This window comes from Chrysemys picta, chromosome 1 (assembly GCF_011386835.1).
Source record: "Chrysemys picta bellii isolate R12L10 chromosome 1, ASM1138683v2, whole genome shotgun sequence".
In the NCBI taxonomy this organism is placed as follows: Eukaryota; Metazoa; Chordata; order Testudines; family Emydidae; genus Chrysemys; species Chrysemys picta.
Genome location: NC_088791.1, coordinates 239,436,332 through 239,450,436, shown reverse-complemented (window position 1 = coordinate 239,450,436; position 14,105 = coordinate 239,436,332). Strand labels below are relative to the sequence as shown.

The 14,105-nt window shown below is 44.2% G+C and overlaps 1 protein-coding gene across 1 annotated transcript in view; it reads right to left on the bottom strand.

The window, feature by feature from the left end:
* Positions 1–214: 214 nt before the first annotated feature.
* The window catches only part of SLC9A4 (solute carrier family 9 member A4), a 54,414-nt gene continuing 40,523 nt past the window's right edge, over positions 215–14,105 (bottom strand). Inside the window, exons 12-13 of the mRNA XM_008166997.4 lie at positions 12,885–13,213; positions 215–521 (exon numbers count right to left, since the gene is read on the bottom strand). Of these exons, the coding sequence (XP_008165219.2) occupies positions 432–521; positions 12,885–13,213 (419 nt within the window). The 3' untranslated portion in view covers positions 215–431. The remainder of the gene's footprint in view (positions 522–12,884; positions 13,214–14,105) is intronic.

The following is a 14,105-nucleotide window of genomic DNA, read 5'->3' as shown; positions in this document are numbered from 1 at the left end:
TGTAGATACAGCCTACTCTGACAGAAGGGTTTTTTCCATTGCTGTAGGACCAATGGTAGCTAGGCAGACATAGGCCCAGCTGCATCTACAGGTTGGCATAGTTATGTCATTCAGCTGTGTGGATTTGTCACACCCCCTGAGTGATGTAGCTGTCGACCTAAGTTTCAAGTGTAGGCCCAGGCCAAACTTAGTGACAAACTAAAGTTGCCAGATGACACCTGACCTCACAAGTAAATAATAAAGGCCAGCCAGTGGTACCCACACTGTAAGGGCCATCCTGGCATGCTGTGTTATTTTTATTTATTATTTGTATTACCGCTTCAGGTGAGTACATAGGTTAACATCCCCTTCTGATGTAAAGGCATAACCCAAATAGCCCCTGGCACATTGTTTTTGTCCGAATATCTTCTTTTAACTTGGACTGTAGGAGATTAAACATTCTTAAACAGCAGGTGTTTTTCACTGACTCCAGGTAGTTTACAAACAACATCCTTTCCATTCAAGTTCTTCCACTTTCTGTGCTGCGAATAAGAGGAACAGTTTAAGTCCATTGTTTTGTTCATCTGAGGAAGTTTCAGTCACCTGACTGAGGAAGTTTCAGTCACCTGAATGCCTAAGGGGTGGAAAGATGGATTTGGGGTCACAAAGTCTCTCTGTTCAAGTTTCTTCATCTTTCAAATGAGGATAGTAATATTAATATTTGCTTATCTTACATGGGTTCAGGGACCCTCAATTAACCGCTCTTTGTCTGAAAGGTGCTATGCAAAGTCCTGTTATTGTTACTCATGTATTACTCACACTGTATAAATGGGTGGGTCTAAGGGGAAGTGAGTAAGTCTGCTTTCAGCAAGCAGAAACTTTTCAATCTCCTCTTTCATTCACAGGTGGTTGTGTTCCCTCCACCCCCACCCCGATTACCCACCCAACAAAAGCCTTTTGAGGTTGGAAATTTTTCCTGGGGTAAAGCAAACTGAACTGGCTAAAGGGTAGTTGTTTTTATTGCAAGAGGACTTAAAAAAAAATAAGAGCTCATTTACTTCAGCAATTAGGAATGCCTATTGTTATTCATTGTTTCTTATCATTGCTGATAATATTGTAAAGCCAAGATCAAATAGTAGGTGTTCGGCTCAAGGGCTGCTAGTGCCCTGGAATTAGTAGCTGAAGTAGTGATAGTGATACAGCAGATTCATTTCAAATATTGTGAGGTAGTGTCATAATCAACATACTAACTAATATATTGTTGGTAGAAAAATATTAACTAGATGTCTAGCTATTTGATTTGTGGCTGCATGCAGCCACTTAGATCTCAAGTTACTGTTTATGCGTACAATTCACTGTGGGCACAAAAATATGGGCACAGTTATTGCACAAAATGACACTCATAAAAAAAGAGATCACCGCTGAAAATCAAGGCCTCAACTTATTTATTTTTTTCAGACTGTCTCTTTTCTTTCTTTCTTTCTTTTGATAGAAAGGACAGGTAATGGGAATCTAAATTGCTCAAGGAGAATGGATGGACTATAATAAACAAGAACTAATATTGATTCTTAAAATTTTACACCTGTGAAACCAAACCTACAATGAGTTTCACTTGCAATTAAGATTGAGAAAGAGTCTCATAAGAAAGTAAATAAACTAGGCAATTTAGCACCATATCTTTTTAGTCCTTTTAACTGGACCAGGCTATTACTCATACTGCCTGCCCTTTTTGATTTAAAAGTTCTTAATTACAGTGTGTTTTGCAACTAAAAATACTAGCATTATTTGTCCTACTGGAGAAAATACCCCCACACAACCAAGAAGACAGACTATCCATTTTTTAACTGTAACAAAGAGGGTGAGATCATATTTTTTATCCAACTTCCGTTGGATAAAAGAGACAAGCTTTCGAGCTACACCCACATCGCTTCCCGCAGCCCCCATTGGTCTGGAACAGCAAACCACAGCCAGTGGGAGCTGCCATCGGCCGAACCTGCAGACGCTGCAGGTAAACAAACCATCCCAGCCCGCCAGCAGATTTCCCTGATGGGCTGCGTGCTAAAGGTTGCCAATCCCTGAGCTACACAGAGCTCTTCTAAAGAGCACTGTGCAAGCTCAAAATCTTGTCTCTCTCACCAACAGAAGTTGGTCCAGTAAAAGATATTACCTCCCCCACTTTGTCTCTCTAATATCCTGGGACCCACAGGGCCACAAGAACCCTTTTTTAACCGTTAGTTTAAGACAGCTATGCAAGTCAGCATATAAAAAGTTAAACCACTGTAAGTATGAAATAGGAACACTTGAGAAAGTTTAAATGAAGACATTTTGAAGTCAGTAAAAATCCCTGCTCATTTTCAAAAACCATATTAATGGTCTGCTTTAGAACATGGGCAGCATTTGGGACTATTTTGTTAACTGGCCTCATTTTACCTTTTTTTTTTAAATTATGGGCCAGGTCAGGCCATCAAGCAAGTGTTTCAATGGCTTTAAAACAGATAACATGAAATGGCCCTATGTTATTTCAGTAGGAATTTCTCTAGAAGCACAGAGCCACAATGAGAATTTAGCAGGACCGATTGTTTTGGTTTATAATGAGAATGATATATTCCTGTTACTTGCACCCCCATGACTCTTTGGATGAAATATATTAAAATCTACTACATTCTGAACTGAATTAAGGGATAGTCTGAGGACCAGATTTCCAAAAGAGCTCTGCTCCTATTTCATCAATGGGAGCTCTTTTGAAACTCTGGTCAAGATGAAACCATTGTGGTTCTCTGTCATTAACAAAGAATTTACAGAATTTAAGGAGTGCTACAATGGAATCTGGTCCTCTTGTGATGCAGAGTACATGGGGCCCTGGTCATTATATCTTTCATACATAAGAAAATCAAACTTAGGTATGCAAGAACATAGCTGCTGTAGAGATCTTACACGCAGATCTGAAGTATAAAAAAGGTCTTAGGGACTAGACTCTCCATATTGATGTGCTCTGTTAGCACTTTTTGATACCATTGATCCTCTTTTCCGTTTGTATCCTGTCTCTGGATGATCGCATATCACAGAACCCAACTGTCTTCTCTATGCTGAAGACATAGATGTACCTTTCCGCTTCTAACCTTTCTCCCACTGTCCAAACTAAAATGTTAGCCTTTCTGACATTTTCTTGTGGATATCCAGCCTTCAGCTTAAGCTCAACATGCACAAAACAGAGCTCGTAATCTTTCCTTCCAAGCAGGGCCGCCCAGAGGGGCCCACAGGGGCCCCCGGCCCCACGAGAATGTCTGAGGCTCCTCCGGTGCCTCAGCGCGCTGTGTCAGGAGCAGCCCTGGACAGCGCTGCAGCGGTGTGGTTCCGGTGGGGCCTGAGCTCCTCCCGCTGAGTCACGTGGTAAGGGGGCGGGGCTGCGAGCTCTGTTCCCGCTGGAGCCACACCGCTGCAGCTCTGTCCAGGGGCCAGGGCAGCTCCTGGACGCGGCACGCTGAGGCTCTGAGAGAGGGGAGAGGCGGGGGTAACCCAGGAGCGGCCCTGGACAGCGCTGCTGGGGGACTGGATCGTGGGTGGTCTGGGGGTCTGTCAGGACTTGGCGGGGGGCGGGGGGGGAGGATAGGGGTCGGGGCAGTCAGGGGACAGGGAGCAGGGGGTTTGGTGGGGGGTTGGGTCCCGGGGTGGTGGTTGGGGGAGGTCTTAGGGGAGGGGAGGCGGTGAGGGGACAAGGAGCAGGATGGGTCGGGGATTCTGAGGGGGGCAGTCGGGGGGCAGGAAGTGGGTGGGGGTTAGATAAGGGGCAGGGCCAGGCTGTTTGGGGAGGCACAGCCTTCCCAACCCTAAAGCTCATTCAGCAGTTTGAGGCTTGCAGACAGCTATTTAACACAAAGAGCCAAGCTGTTATCTTTTCCCTTAGGGCTACCATCCCTTTCACTTCTCAAATGCCAAATTATAATCTACATTTAATTTCAGTGTCATAGGGAGATTCATGTCAGGGGAGGGTAGCTTCATTTAAAATTAGCCACTTTAGATTAACAGTGATAGAGCCAAGAGAGCCATGGGGGAGGGATCACATGAGAAGAGCAATATCCTACACCACCTACCTCCTTCCCAACCCTACCAAGGGAGACCCCCCCCCCCCCCCCGCTGCATTCCCCGAGGCTCCAGAGGGGTTAATTCAGTGGTTCTCAAACTTTTGTACTGGTGACCCTTTTCACATAGCAAACCTCTGAGTGCGACCCCCCCCCGCTTTATAAATTAAAAACACTTTTTTATATATTTAACACTATTATAAATGCTGGAGGCAAAGCGGGGTTTGAGGTGGAGGCTGACAGCTCACGACCCCCAGTAATAACCTCATGACCCCCTGAGGGGTCCCGACCCCCAGTTTGAGAACCCCTGGGTTAATTTAATTTTAGCACCCTGTGTCCATTCGCATGCATGTGCTATTTTAAGCATTTTAGTTTTCACAACATAGGCTCATCCCAAATTCTGGAACAAGCTCAAATGCTCAGTTCGTGGGGTATGTACATAAGCTATACTAAAGACAAACCCACAGTAACCGTCTCCAGTTTGTGAGGGACTCCATGGAGCCAGTCTCTAGGAAACAGATAAATTCATGGAGGTTAAGTCTATTAATGGCTATTAGCCAGGATGGGTAAGGAATGGTGTCCCTAGCCTCTGTTTGTCAGAGGGTGGAGATGGATGGCAGGAGAGAGATCACTTGATCATTACCTGTTAGGTTCACTCCCTCTGGGGCACTTGGCATTGGCCACTGTCGGTAGACAGGGTACTGGGCTGGATGGACCTTTGGTCTGACCCAGTATGGCCATTCTTATGTTCTAACCTAAATGAACCCAAAGTTATGGCGACAGATATGAGTCAAGGAAACCAGCAGAGTATCAGAAACCTGGAAAAATCTCTGACTGCATGAGCTCAGGCGTTTGGTCACAAGCTGAGGTGGTTCAAAAATTTTGGATTTTTTTTTAAGCAGAATTATTTTATTGTTTCTTTAAACAATCAAACACAGCAAGCAGCAAATATTTGGCCACACACTGTTCAGGTTTTGGCAGACTAATTTCAGCTTTTCAATTAAAAAAAAACACAACAAATTTTGAAGGAAAGCAGACATTGTCCGTGATTTTTTCTGCTTTTTAAAAACCCCTAGTTTTCAATCCAAAAAAAGTGTTGACAGAAAATATTTGTCCAAACCTTTTAATGAGCTTTAGTGCCTTTTAGCACTAGCTGATGCTGAGAACCAGCGATATCTTGTAAAGGTGACTTGAAACGAAGTTTTCTCAAAACTGGGTTTGTGCCAAGATGCAGAAGGTTTTTAAATGTTTATTTTTCCCAGGGCTGCCCAGGAGGTGGCGGGGGGTGGGGGTGGGGGTGGGGGGGGAAGTGGGGCAATTTGCCCAGGGCCCCACAGGGGTCCCCATGAGAATATAGTATTCTATAGTATTGCAACTTTTTTTTTTATGGAAGGGGCCCCCAAAATTGCTTTGCCCCAGGCTCCCTGAATCCTCTGGGCAGCCCTGCCTCCAAGCATTCCTCCTTCCATTATTCTCAATCCCACGGACAGCTCTGAACCCAGGCATAATCTTTCACTTGGCCTTCTCTCTAGGTCCACACATTCAGGCTGCATTTAGCTCTTGCCTCTTCTTTCTGCATAACATCATAAGGGCAAGTCTACACTACAAAAGTAAGTCAACCTAAGTTATGTCAACATTCAGCCACCATAGTAATTGAATTGCTTCTGTGTCCGCAGTGTGCACTGTCACCAGGGGCGCTTGCACCATTTTAACTGCCAGTGTGGGGCATTGTGGGACAGCTTCAGAAAGGTAGTAACAGTCAACATAAGGAATGCAGTGTCTACACTGACACTGCATCGTTCTAACTACATTGACCTCAAGCGCTACACCTTTCACGGAGGTGGAGTTATTAAGTTGGTGTAGTGGGCGAGTTACATTGGTGGGAGCTACACTTTAGTGTAGCCACTTACCGAGTTTGATCGGTGTAAGGCAGCTTACGTCAATCTAGCTCTGTAGTGTAGACCAGGGCTAAAATAGGGCCTTTCTTCTCTGTCCACACAGCTAAAAGTCTACTCCAGGCCCCCACTATCTTGCATCTTCACTACTATAACTTCCATCTGGCCTTGACGAATGCTATCTTAGGGTATGTCTACACTTAAAACGCTACAGCGGCACAACTGCAGTGCTGAAGCTGTAGTGCTTCAGTGTAGACACGCTCTACAACAATGGGTGGTGTACTCCTATTGCAGTAGTTAATCCACGTCCACAAGAAACAGTAACGAGGTCGACAGAAAATTCTTCTGTAGCGCTGTCTACACCAGGGTTTAGGTCAGCATAGCTATGTCTCTCAGGAATATGGATTTTTCACACTCCTGAGAAACGTAGCTAGGACGATGTAAATTTTCAGTGTAGACCAGCCCTTACTTCACTTCCATCCATTCAAAATACTGCTGCAAAGCTCACTATCCTCCAATGGTTAATTTGTAATGAAAGAGGTGCCAGTGCTCAAGCAATTAGGTGCAGGGGCTCAAGCAAGTTTTTTTACATTCATAACTGATGCAGCAAGCCCAGGGGTGCCGGGGATCTGCCCTGGCACAAATTAAGCACTGCTATTCTCCTATCTTGTTGCTTCAACCACATCACTTCTCTCTTTGCATCCCTCTACTGGCTCCTTCTCGGCCTGGTCTACACTATGACTTTAATTCAGATTTAGCAGCGTTAAATCGAATTAACCCTGCACCCGTCCACACAACGAAGCCATTTATTTCGAAATAAAGGGCTCTTAAAATCGATTTCTGTACTCCACCCTGACAAGCGGAGTAGCGCCAAAATCGATATTGTCATTTCGAATTAGGGTTAGTGTGGCCGCAATTCGATGGTATTGGCCTCCGGGAGCTATCCCACAGTGCATCATTGTGACCACTCTGGACAGCAATCTGAACTCGTATGCACTGGCCAGGTAGACAGGAAAACCCCCGCGAACATTTGAATTTTATTTCCTGTTTGCCCAGCGTGGAGAACACAGATGACCACAGAGAGTTCATCAGCACAGGTAACCATGCAGGCCGATAATCGAAAAAGAGCACCAGCATGGACCGTACGGGAGATACTGGATCTGATCGCTATATGGGGAGAGGATTCAGTGCTAGCAGAACTTCGTTCGAAAAGACAAAATGCCAAAACTTTTGAAAAAATCTCCAAGGGCATGATGGAGAGAGGTCACAATAGGGACTCAGATCAGTGCCGCGTGAAAGTCAAGGAGAATTGGATGGGGCGGGGGGGTTATTTTGTTTTCTGCTGCTGAAGGTTAACCAGGAAAACCGCAGCAATCAACGGGCTTTGCTTGGTATGTGGCAAAGGAGGGCGCAGAAGCCGAAAGACAATGGCTTACCATGGCCGCATGCAAGCCGAATTCTGTTGCCCGGACCTGCGTCTGTGATCTCTAGGAGCAAAGCCACAGGCGCTCAATATTAAGAGGCAAAATGCAACCTTGCACAGAAATCACATGTGCTATGTAATGTGAATAGTGCTGGTCACCGTGAAAGAGTATAAGCATTGTTCTGTAAAATGTATCTTTTAAAAAAATTCTCTCCTTTTTTCCCTCCCTCCAGCAGTTGCACATTTTTCAAGCCTCCCTCCTCCGTCCCGAAGGCTATCTCAGATAAGGCGTCAGAAAAAGAAGATGCGAGACGAGATGTTCACAGAAATCATGGAATCCACCCGCAGTGAAAGAGCTCATCTGAATGAGTGGAAGGACATGGTTTCAAAGTATATGATGAGTATATAAGCCAGTGAACGTGAGGATAGGAGGGACCAACGTGAGGACAGACGGCACCAACGTGAGGACAGGAGAGACGCTCGAGATGAGAAGTGGCGGCAGGAAGATCAGAGTAGGCAGGATGCAACTCTGGGGCTGCTGCATGAGCAAACAGACATGCTCCGGCGTCTGGTGGAGCTTCAGGAACGGCAGCAGGATAACAGAGTGCCGCTACAGCCCCTGTATAACCCCCCTCCCCCCTCACCATGTTCCATAGCCTCCTCACCCAGACGTGTAAGAACGCGGGGGGGGGAGGCTCCGTACACCCTCCCATTCCACCCCAGTGGACAGCCCAAGCAAAAGGCTGTCATTTTTTTAACCTTTTTTTAGTGACCTTTTCCTTCCCGCCGATCCTCCTCCCAAACCCCAACTGGGTTCTCTCCCTATGTTTATAATCAATTAATAAAGAATAAATGATTTTTAAATGATAGTGACTTTATTTCCTTTGAAAGCAAGCTGGGGGAAGGGGGAGGGTGGGTTCCTTACAGAGAATGAATCAATAAAGGGGGCGGGTTTTCATCAAGGAGAAACAAACAGAAATTTCACACTGTAGCCTGGCCAGTCATGAAACTGGTTTTCAAAGCTTCTCTGATGCACAGCACTTCCTGGTGTGCTCTTCTAATCGCCCTGGTGTCTGGCTGTGCGTAATCAGCAGCCCGGCGATTTGCCTCAGCCTCCCACCCCGCCATAAAGGTCTCCCCCTTACTCTCACAGAGATTGTGGAGCACACAGCAAGCAGCAATAACAATGGGAATATTAGTTTGGCTGAGGTCTGAGCGAGTCAGTAATGATCGCCAGTGACCTTTTAAAAGGCCAAATACACATTCTACCACCATTCTGCACTTGCTCAGCCTGTAGTTGAACAGCTCCTGACTCCTGTCCAGGCTTCCTGTGTATGGCTTCATGAGCCATGGCATTAAGGGGTAGGCTGGGTCCCCAAGAATAACTATTGGCATTTCAACATCCCCAATGGTTATTTTCTGGTCCGGGAAGTAAGTCCCTTGGTGCAGCCGTTTAAACAGAGTAGTATTCCTGAAGACGCGAGCATCATGAACCCTTCCTGGCCAGCCCATGTTGATGTTGGTGAAATGTCCCTTGTGATCCACAAGTGCTTGCAGCACCATTGAAAAGTACCCCTTGCGGTTTATGTACTGGGTACCCTGGTGCTCCGGTGCCAAGATAAGGATATGGGTTCCATCTATCGCCCTACCACAGTTAGGGAATCCCATTGCAGCAAAGCCATCCACTATGACCTACACATTTCCCAGAGTCACTACCTTTCGTAGCAGCACCTCAGTGATTGCTTTGGCTACTTGCATCACAGCAGCCCCCACAGTAGATTTGCCCACTCCAAATTGATTCCCAACTGACCGATAGCTGTCTGGCGTTGCAAGCTTCCACAGGGCTATCGTCACTCGCTTCTCAACTGTGAGGGCTGCTCTCATCTTGGTATTCTGGCGTTTCAGGGCAGGGGACAGCAAGTCACAAAGTTCCACGAAAGTGCCCTTACGCATGCAAAAGTTTCGCAGCCACTGGGAATCGTCCCACACCTGCAACACTATGCGGTCCCACCAGTCTGTGCTTGTTTCCTGGGCCCAGAATCGGCGTTCCACGGATAGAACCTGCTCCATTAACAACATGATCTCCAAAGCACCGGGGCCCGCGGTTTGAGAGAATTCTGTGTCCATGTCCATGTCCGTGTCCTCCCTCATGCTTGTTGCTGCGCTGCCGTCGCCACCGCCTCCTCGCCTCGTTTCTCTGATCCTGGCTCAGCATAAACTGCACGAGAACGCGCGAGGTGTTTACAATGTTCATGACTGCTGTCTTGAGCTGAGCGGGCTCCGTGCTTGCCGTGGTATGGAGTCTGCAGTGTTCACCCAGGAAAAAAGGCGCGAAATGGTTGGCTGCCATTGCTTTCGTGGAGAGAGGGGTGAGGCTGTACCCAGAACCACCTGCGACAATGTTTTTTGCCCCATCAGGCACTGGGATCTCAACCCAGAATTCCAATGGGCACGGGAGACTGCAGGAACTATGGGTAGCCATGGGATAGCTACCCACAGTGCAACGCTCCGGAAATCGACGCTAGCCCCGGTACATGGATGCACACCGCCGAATTAATGTGCTTAGTGTGGCCGCATACATTCGACTTTATACAATCTGTTTCCAAAATTCGAATTATATAAATTCGGATTAATCCCGTAGTGTAGACATACCCCTCCACTGCATTAAAAACAAACTACTTGTCCTCACTTATAAGACCTTTCACAGCACAGCCTATCCCTGCCGTACCTATAATTTCTTATGTAGCATCAAAACATCAGTTCCCACCTTTGCAATGCAAGTGATGCCAGTCTTAAGTGCCCATTTGTAAAATTTTCTAACAAACACCTTTGTGCTTTTCTCCCTTTTTACCTCTTATGCATGGAAGAAGCTCCTGAAAATATCCTCAAAGCCACTGTTACTGTCATTTCAACCCTAACAGCTGATCCTCTTTCAGTATGGTTTGACTTTTCATAAGTACATAGTGCATTACTTATGCCCATGATAAAAAATAATAATGTAATTTTATAGTTATTGGCAAGTATTTTATATGGGCATCTGCAGTATTGCTTCTTGGTTAATGGCCAACTAAACCATTAACAGAAACTAATGGTGTAGAAGAAAAATTTCCTCCAGTGCTACTTTCTAATTGCTAGAAAAGCAAACTAAAAACACACTTTGCAGATTTAGGGCCAGATCCTCAGCTGGTGCAAACAGATGTAACTCCATTGACTTCAATCACTCTGTGCTGATTTACAACAGATGAGGATCTGGCCCATTGATTTCTGGAAAAATAAAAGCTTAGCAATAAACAAACAAATAGGATGAGACTTGTCTCAGTCTCCCCATTGATTTTATTTGTATTTTAAAAGACTTGCAAAAAATCAGATAAAATAAATATCCGCTTACATGAAATTTTAAAATACGCTTGCTCCTTGCTCACATTTGATTGGTCTTTAAACACTCTACACCCACTCAAGGTTGTATAAAGAATTAAAGAGTACATATTAAGCACGCTCTTTTAAAAATTCTGGTGGATCCCTTTTTCCCAGGTAACCCCCATGACACCAGTGGCCAGATGATGTGCATTCTCCAGCTGCGCCACATGCAACAGTAGTTACCCCATGCCCCTCCTTGAGATGGCTCGGTATAACCATCCCCATAGAAAGCCCTCCATGAAGTCTTGTGAAAGGGGAAATATGCTGCATGCACAACTCATAATGGTTCTTCTTTATACTGAATCTCTTCTCAAATTCTCTTCCTTGATTCTCTCTTCACCCAGAATCTCACAGACTTCTCCGAGGAGAACAGTGATGCAGTACAGAGATTTCACTCCGTTTTCACTATCCCTCTCCCCCTCACCATCGTCTCAACCCCTCCCCAACTTTCTCTCCACCACCTCAGTCTCAGTCCCTCCAACCTGCAACATCTAACCACTCAGCTGGCTCTCTTGTTCTATCCTCCTACCTGACTCTGGAGTGCATGGAGTACATAGTCCCCATGTCCACCCACTCTCTGCAGATGGTTTCTGTGTATCTATGCTGCTCTATGAAACGGCAATAGTTCCATTGCTGTGGGGATCTTCTGTGGGCTCTGTGAGATGGAGTGGATTTCACTCTAAAAGAGGTATGAAATAGTAATTAGATAGTTTGCACTGCATGTTAAGAAAATACCAGGTGGAAGTGTAAAGTGACCTTTTAAAATAATGTTTTGATTTCAACTGGATAACACGCCAATTTAATTTGTTTTGTTTTTTTCCCCAAGCTAATACAAATATCAACAGGGTCTGAAATACACCCTATAATTTTCCAATGTCATGGGCAAGCGAGAGCAGATCAGATTAGGAGCACACCTCCCCACTGCTGGATGTGGTGAATTTCCAAATATTTTCCTGCTCTGCTTTGATTGGCACGGTGGAGACTTTGACTAAGAAAGCCAGTAGAACTCTTGTTAGATATTCATCAAAGTGTCCTGTTGTTATTAGAGATGGACCTGAGCCACCATGTTCAGATCTGGACTTTCCCAAAATTTGGGTTATTTGAATCTAGGATTTTAGTTCAACCTACAAAAGAGATAGGGCCAGTCACAATGTTTGGACCTGGACTCAAACTTTTCCAAAATTTAGGGATTATCTGATCTAGGGATTTGGTTTAAATCTATCCCAAGTTATTATGTACAATTGTCCTTTTGTTTCATACAAGAAAGCCAATTTGTTTTTGGCTTTTTAGAAATTTTATTCATTGTCTATTCAATGCAAGTACAAAAGACAAAATCCATTCTTATGTTAATAGTTGTCCCATTGACTCTAATTTTAAAGGAAAATGAATACTTTCTTTCTATGCATATAATAGAAAAATATAAATAGGACTTAAGTTTCATCAAATCTTTGTATGCATTTAACATAGATGATATGCTTCATTCTAAACTTCTGAATACTATTTTGAATTATGAACAGAAAGAAGAGGTGTTTTTTCCCCCAGTGGTGCTTGCCAAATTTTATGGATCACATGTTTGTTGGACCAAATCAGAAGTACATTGTAAGAGATGTAGCACAGTGATAGATTATATATATAGGCCCTCATCCAGAAAAGAACGTCACCATGTGCTTAACTTTAAGCATGTGAGGGAGCTCACTGAAGTCAATGGGATTACTCATGAGCTCAATTCAAGCACATGCTTAAGCGCTTTGCTGGATCATAGCCATAGTACAGAAGATAGACTTATGAGATACCATCAGTGAAATGTGTGTGAATATTTATAGTAAGTTAAGTTAACATACAACTCTCTTCCAGCAGATACTGTAGTCATTTACTATTGTGCCATTCAGTGGCTTCAGGCAAACAACCTTCAATCTGAGCGTTCAAGCATTTGATTCTACGCAGAACTTCTAAGAACCTTCGTGCTGTGCTTAGAACCGGTATCAGAATTAGTTTAGAGGTCCCAAGATGAACATTGTAATTATGGTTCATATAAGAACTTTGCTATTTTCTCCAGAATGGGGAGCTTGGGGCTTTGTGGAAATGTCTTACATTTCTTTTCTCAGCTGACCATTTGACTGATGGCCTTGATGCCGTGACTGCTTCTTCCTCCTCTTCTGATTCATATCTCTGTATTTCTTCTTCAAATACTGCATCAAACTGGGGCTTTGGCATTAAAGCTGGTCTTCTTATTCTAGCTGTGTGATCCTGCTTGCTTGGGGTTCCCCTCTGACCTGCAAAATCTGACAGTTTCTCTCTTCTATCTAACTGCTCCATCGGAACCATCTCCTGCTGATGACGGTTTGCTCCAAGTGAGCCTGCTCGGAGCTGTGGACTGAACATGATGGAGACCATTGAATCAGAATCACTGCCGTAATCACCTGGACAGTAACACAAAAGGGACTGGTATTATTAAAAAAAAGAGAGAGTATTTTATTAAGAACTATTAAAAGAAAATACTTAATAATATACAGTATTATTCTGAGGTCATACATGTTACACTGGAGCTGTAGTGCTTGGGGCAATTACTGTAAAATAATGTACCTGTTATTATGAGGGACAATTAAAATAACCTATATTTCTTAAGTAGTGGAGAGAGAGAGAGAGAGAGACAATGGATTTTTGGCAGCTAGTGCATTCTGTATTGGGCTTTGTTTTGCCCTGAAGCTTTAATAAATGAGCGTACTCTGCTCCATGTTAATAGCTCTCAGTGCTGCTATTGTCATATTATACCATGCAGGAGACTCATTCTTGTAAGTTTTAATGTTCTGCAAGTTATTCAAGCAGATAACCAAACCCATAATTCTGAAGCATTACAAAAAACACAACCTAGGACTGAATGTGACTGATGAGAGGTTTCCAACTGGAAAATTACAGGTCACCTATAATTAACAAGACCAAAAGAACCAGTTGCACTTGAAGGTTTGGCTTCAAGGCCCTTTGATTAACCTGGGTGTGTCAGAGGATGAGCCTTTTCCCTGAAGTCAAAGTTCCCTAACCTTATTAGAAACACACCCTTTGGCACCCAAGGCACTTCCATCGTCTCTGGTGCAAAACTTTTGCCTACACCAAGGTGAATTAGCCCTCTTGTCCTATTTATTTAACTAAGCAAATCTCTGCTCTTTCCTTAATTACAGACCATCTGAAGTCTGAAGGTGTAAAAATAAATTAGCCATACTATTACATAATTACTCATAAAAATACAGGAACCACCAAATAAACAAAAATACATGAAGGGTTATAAAACAGATTATATCCTATTGCAATTAAACA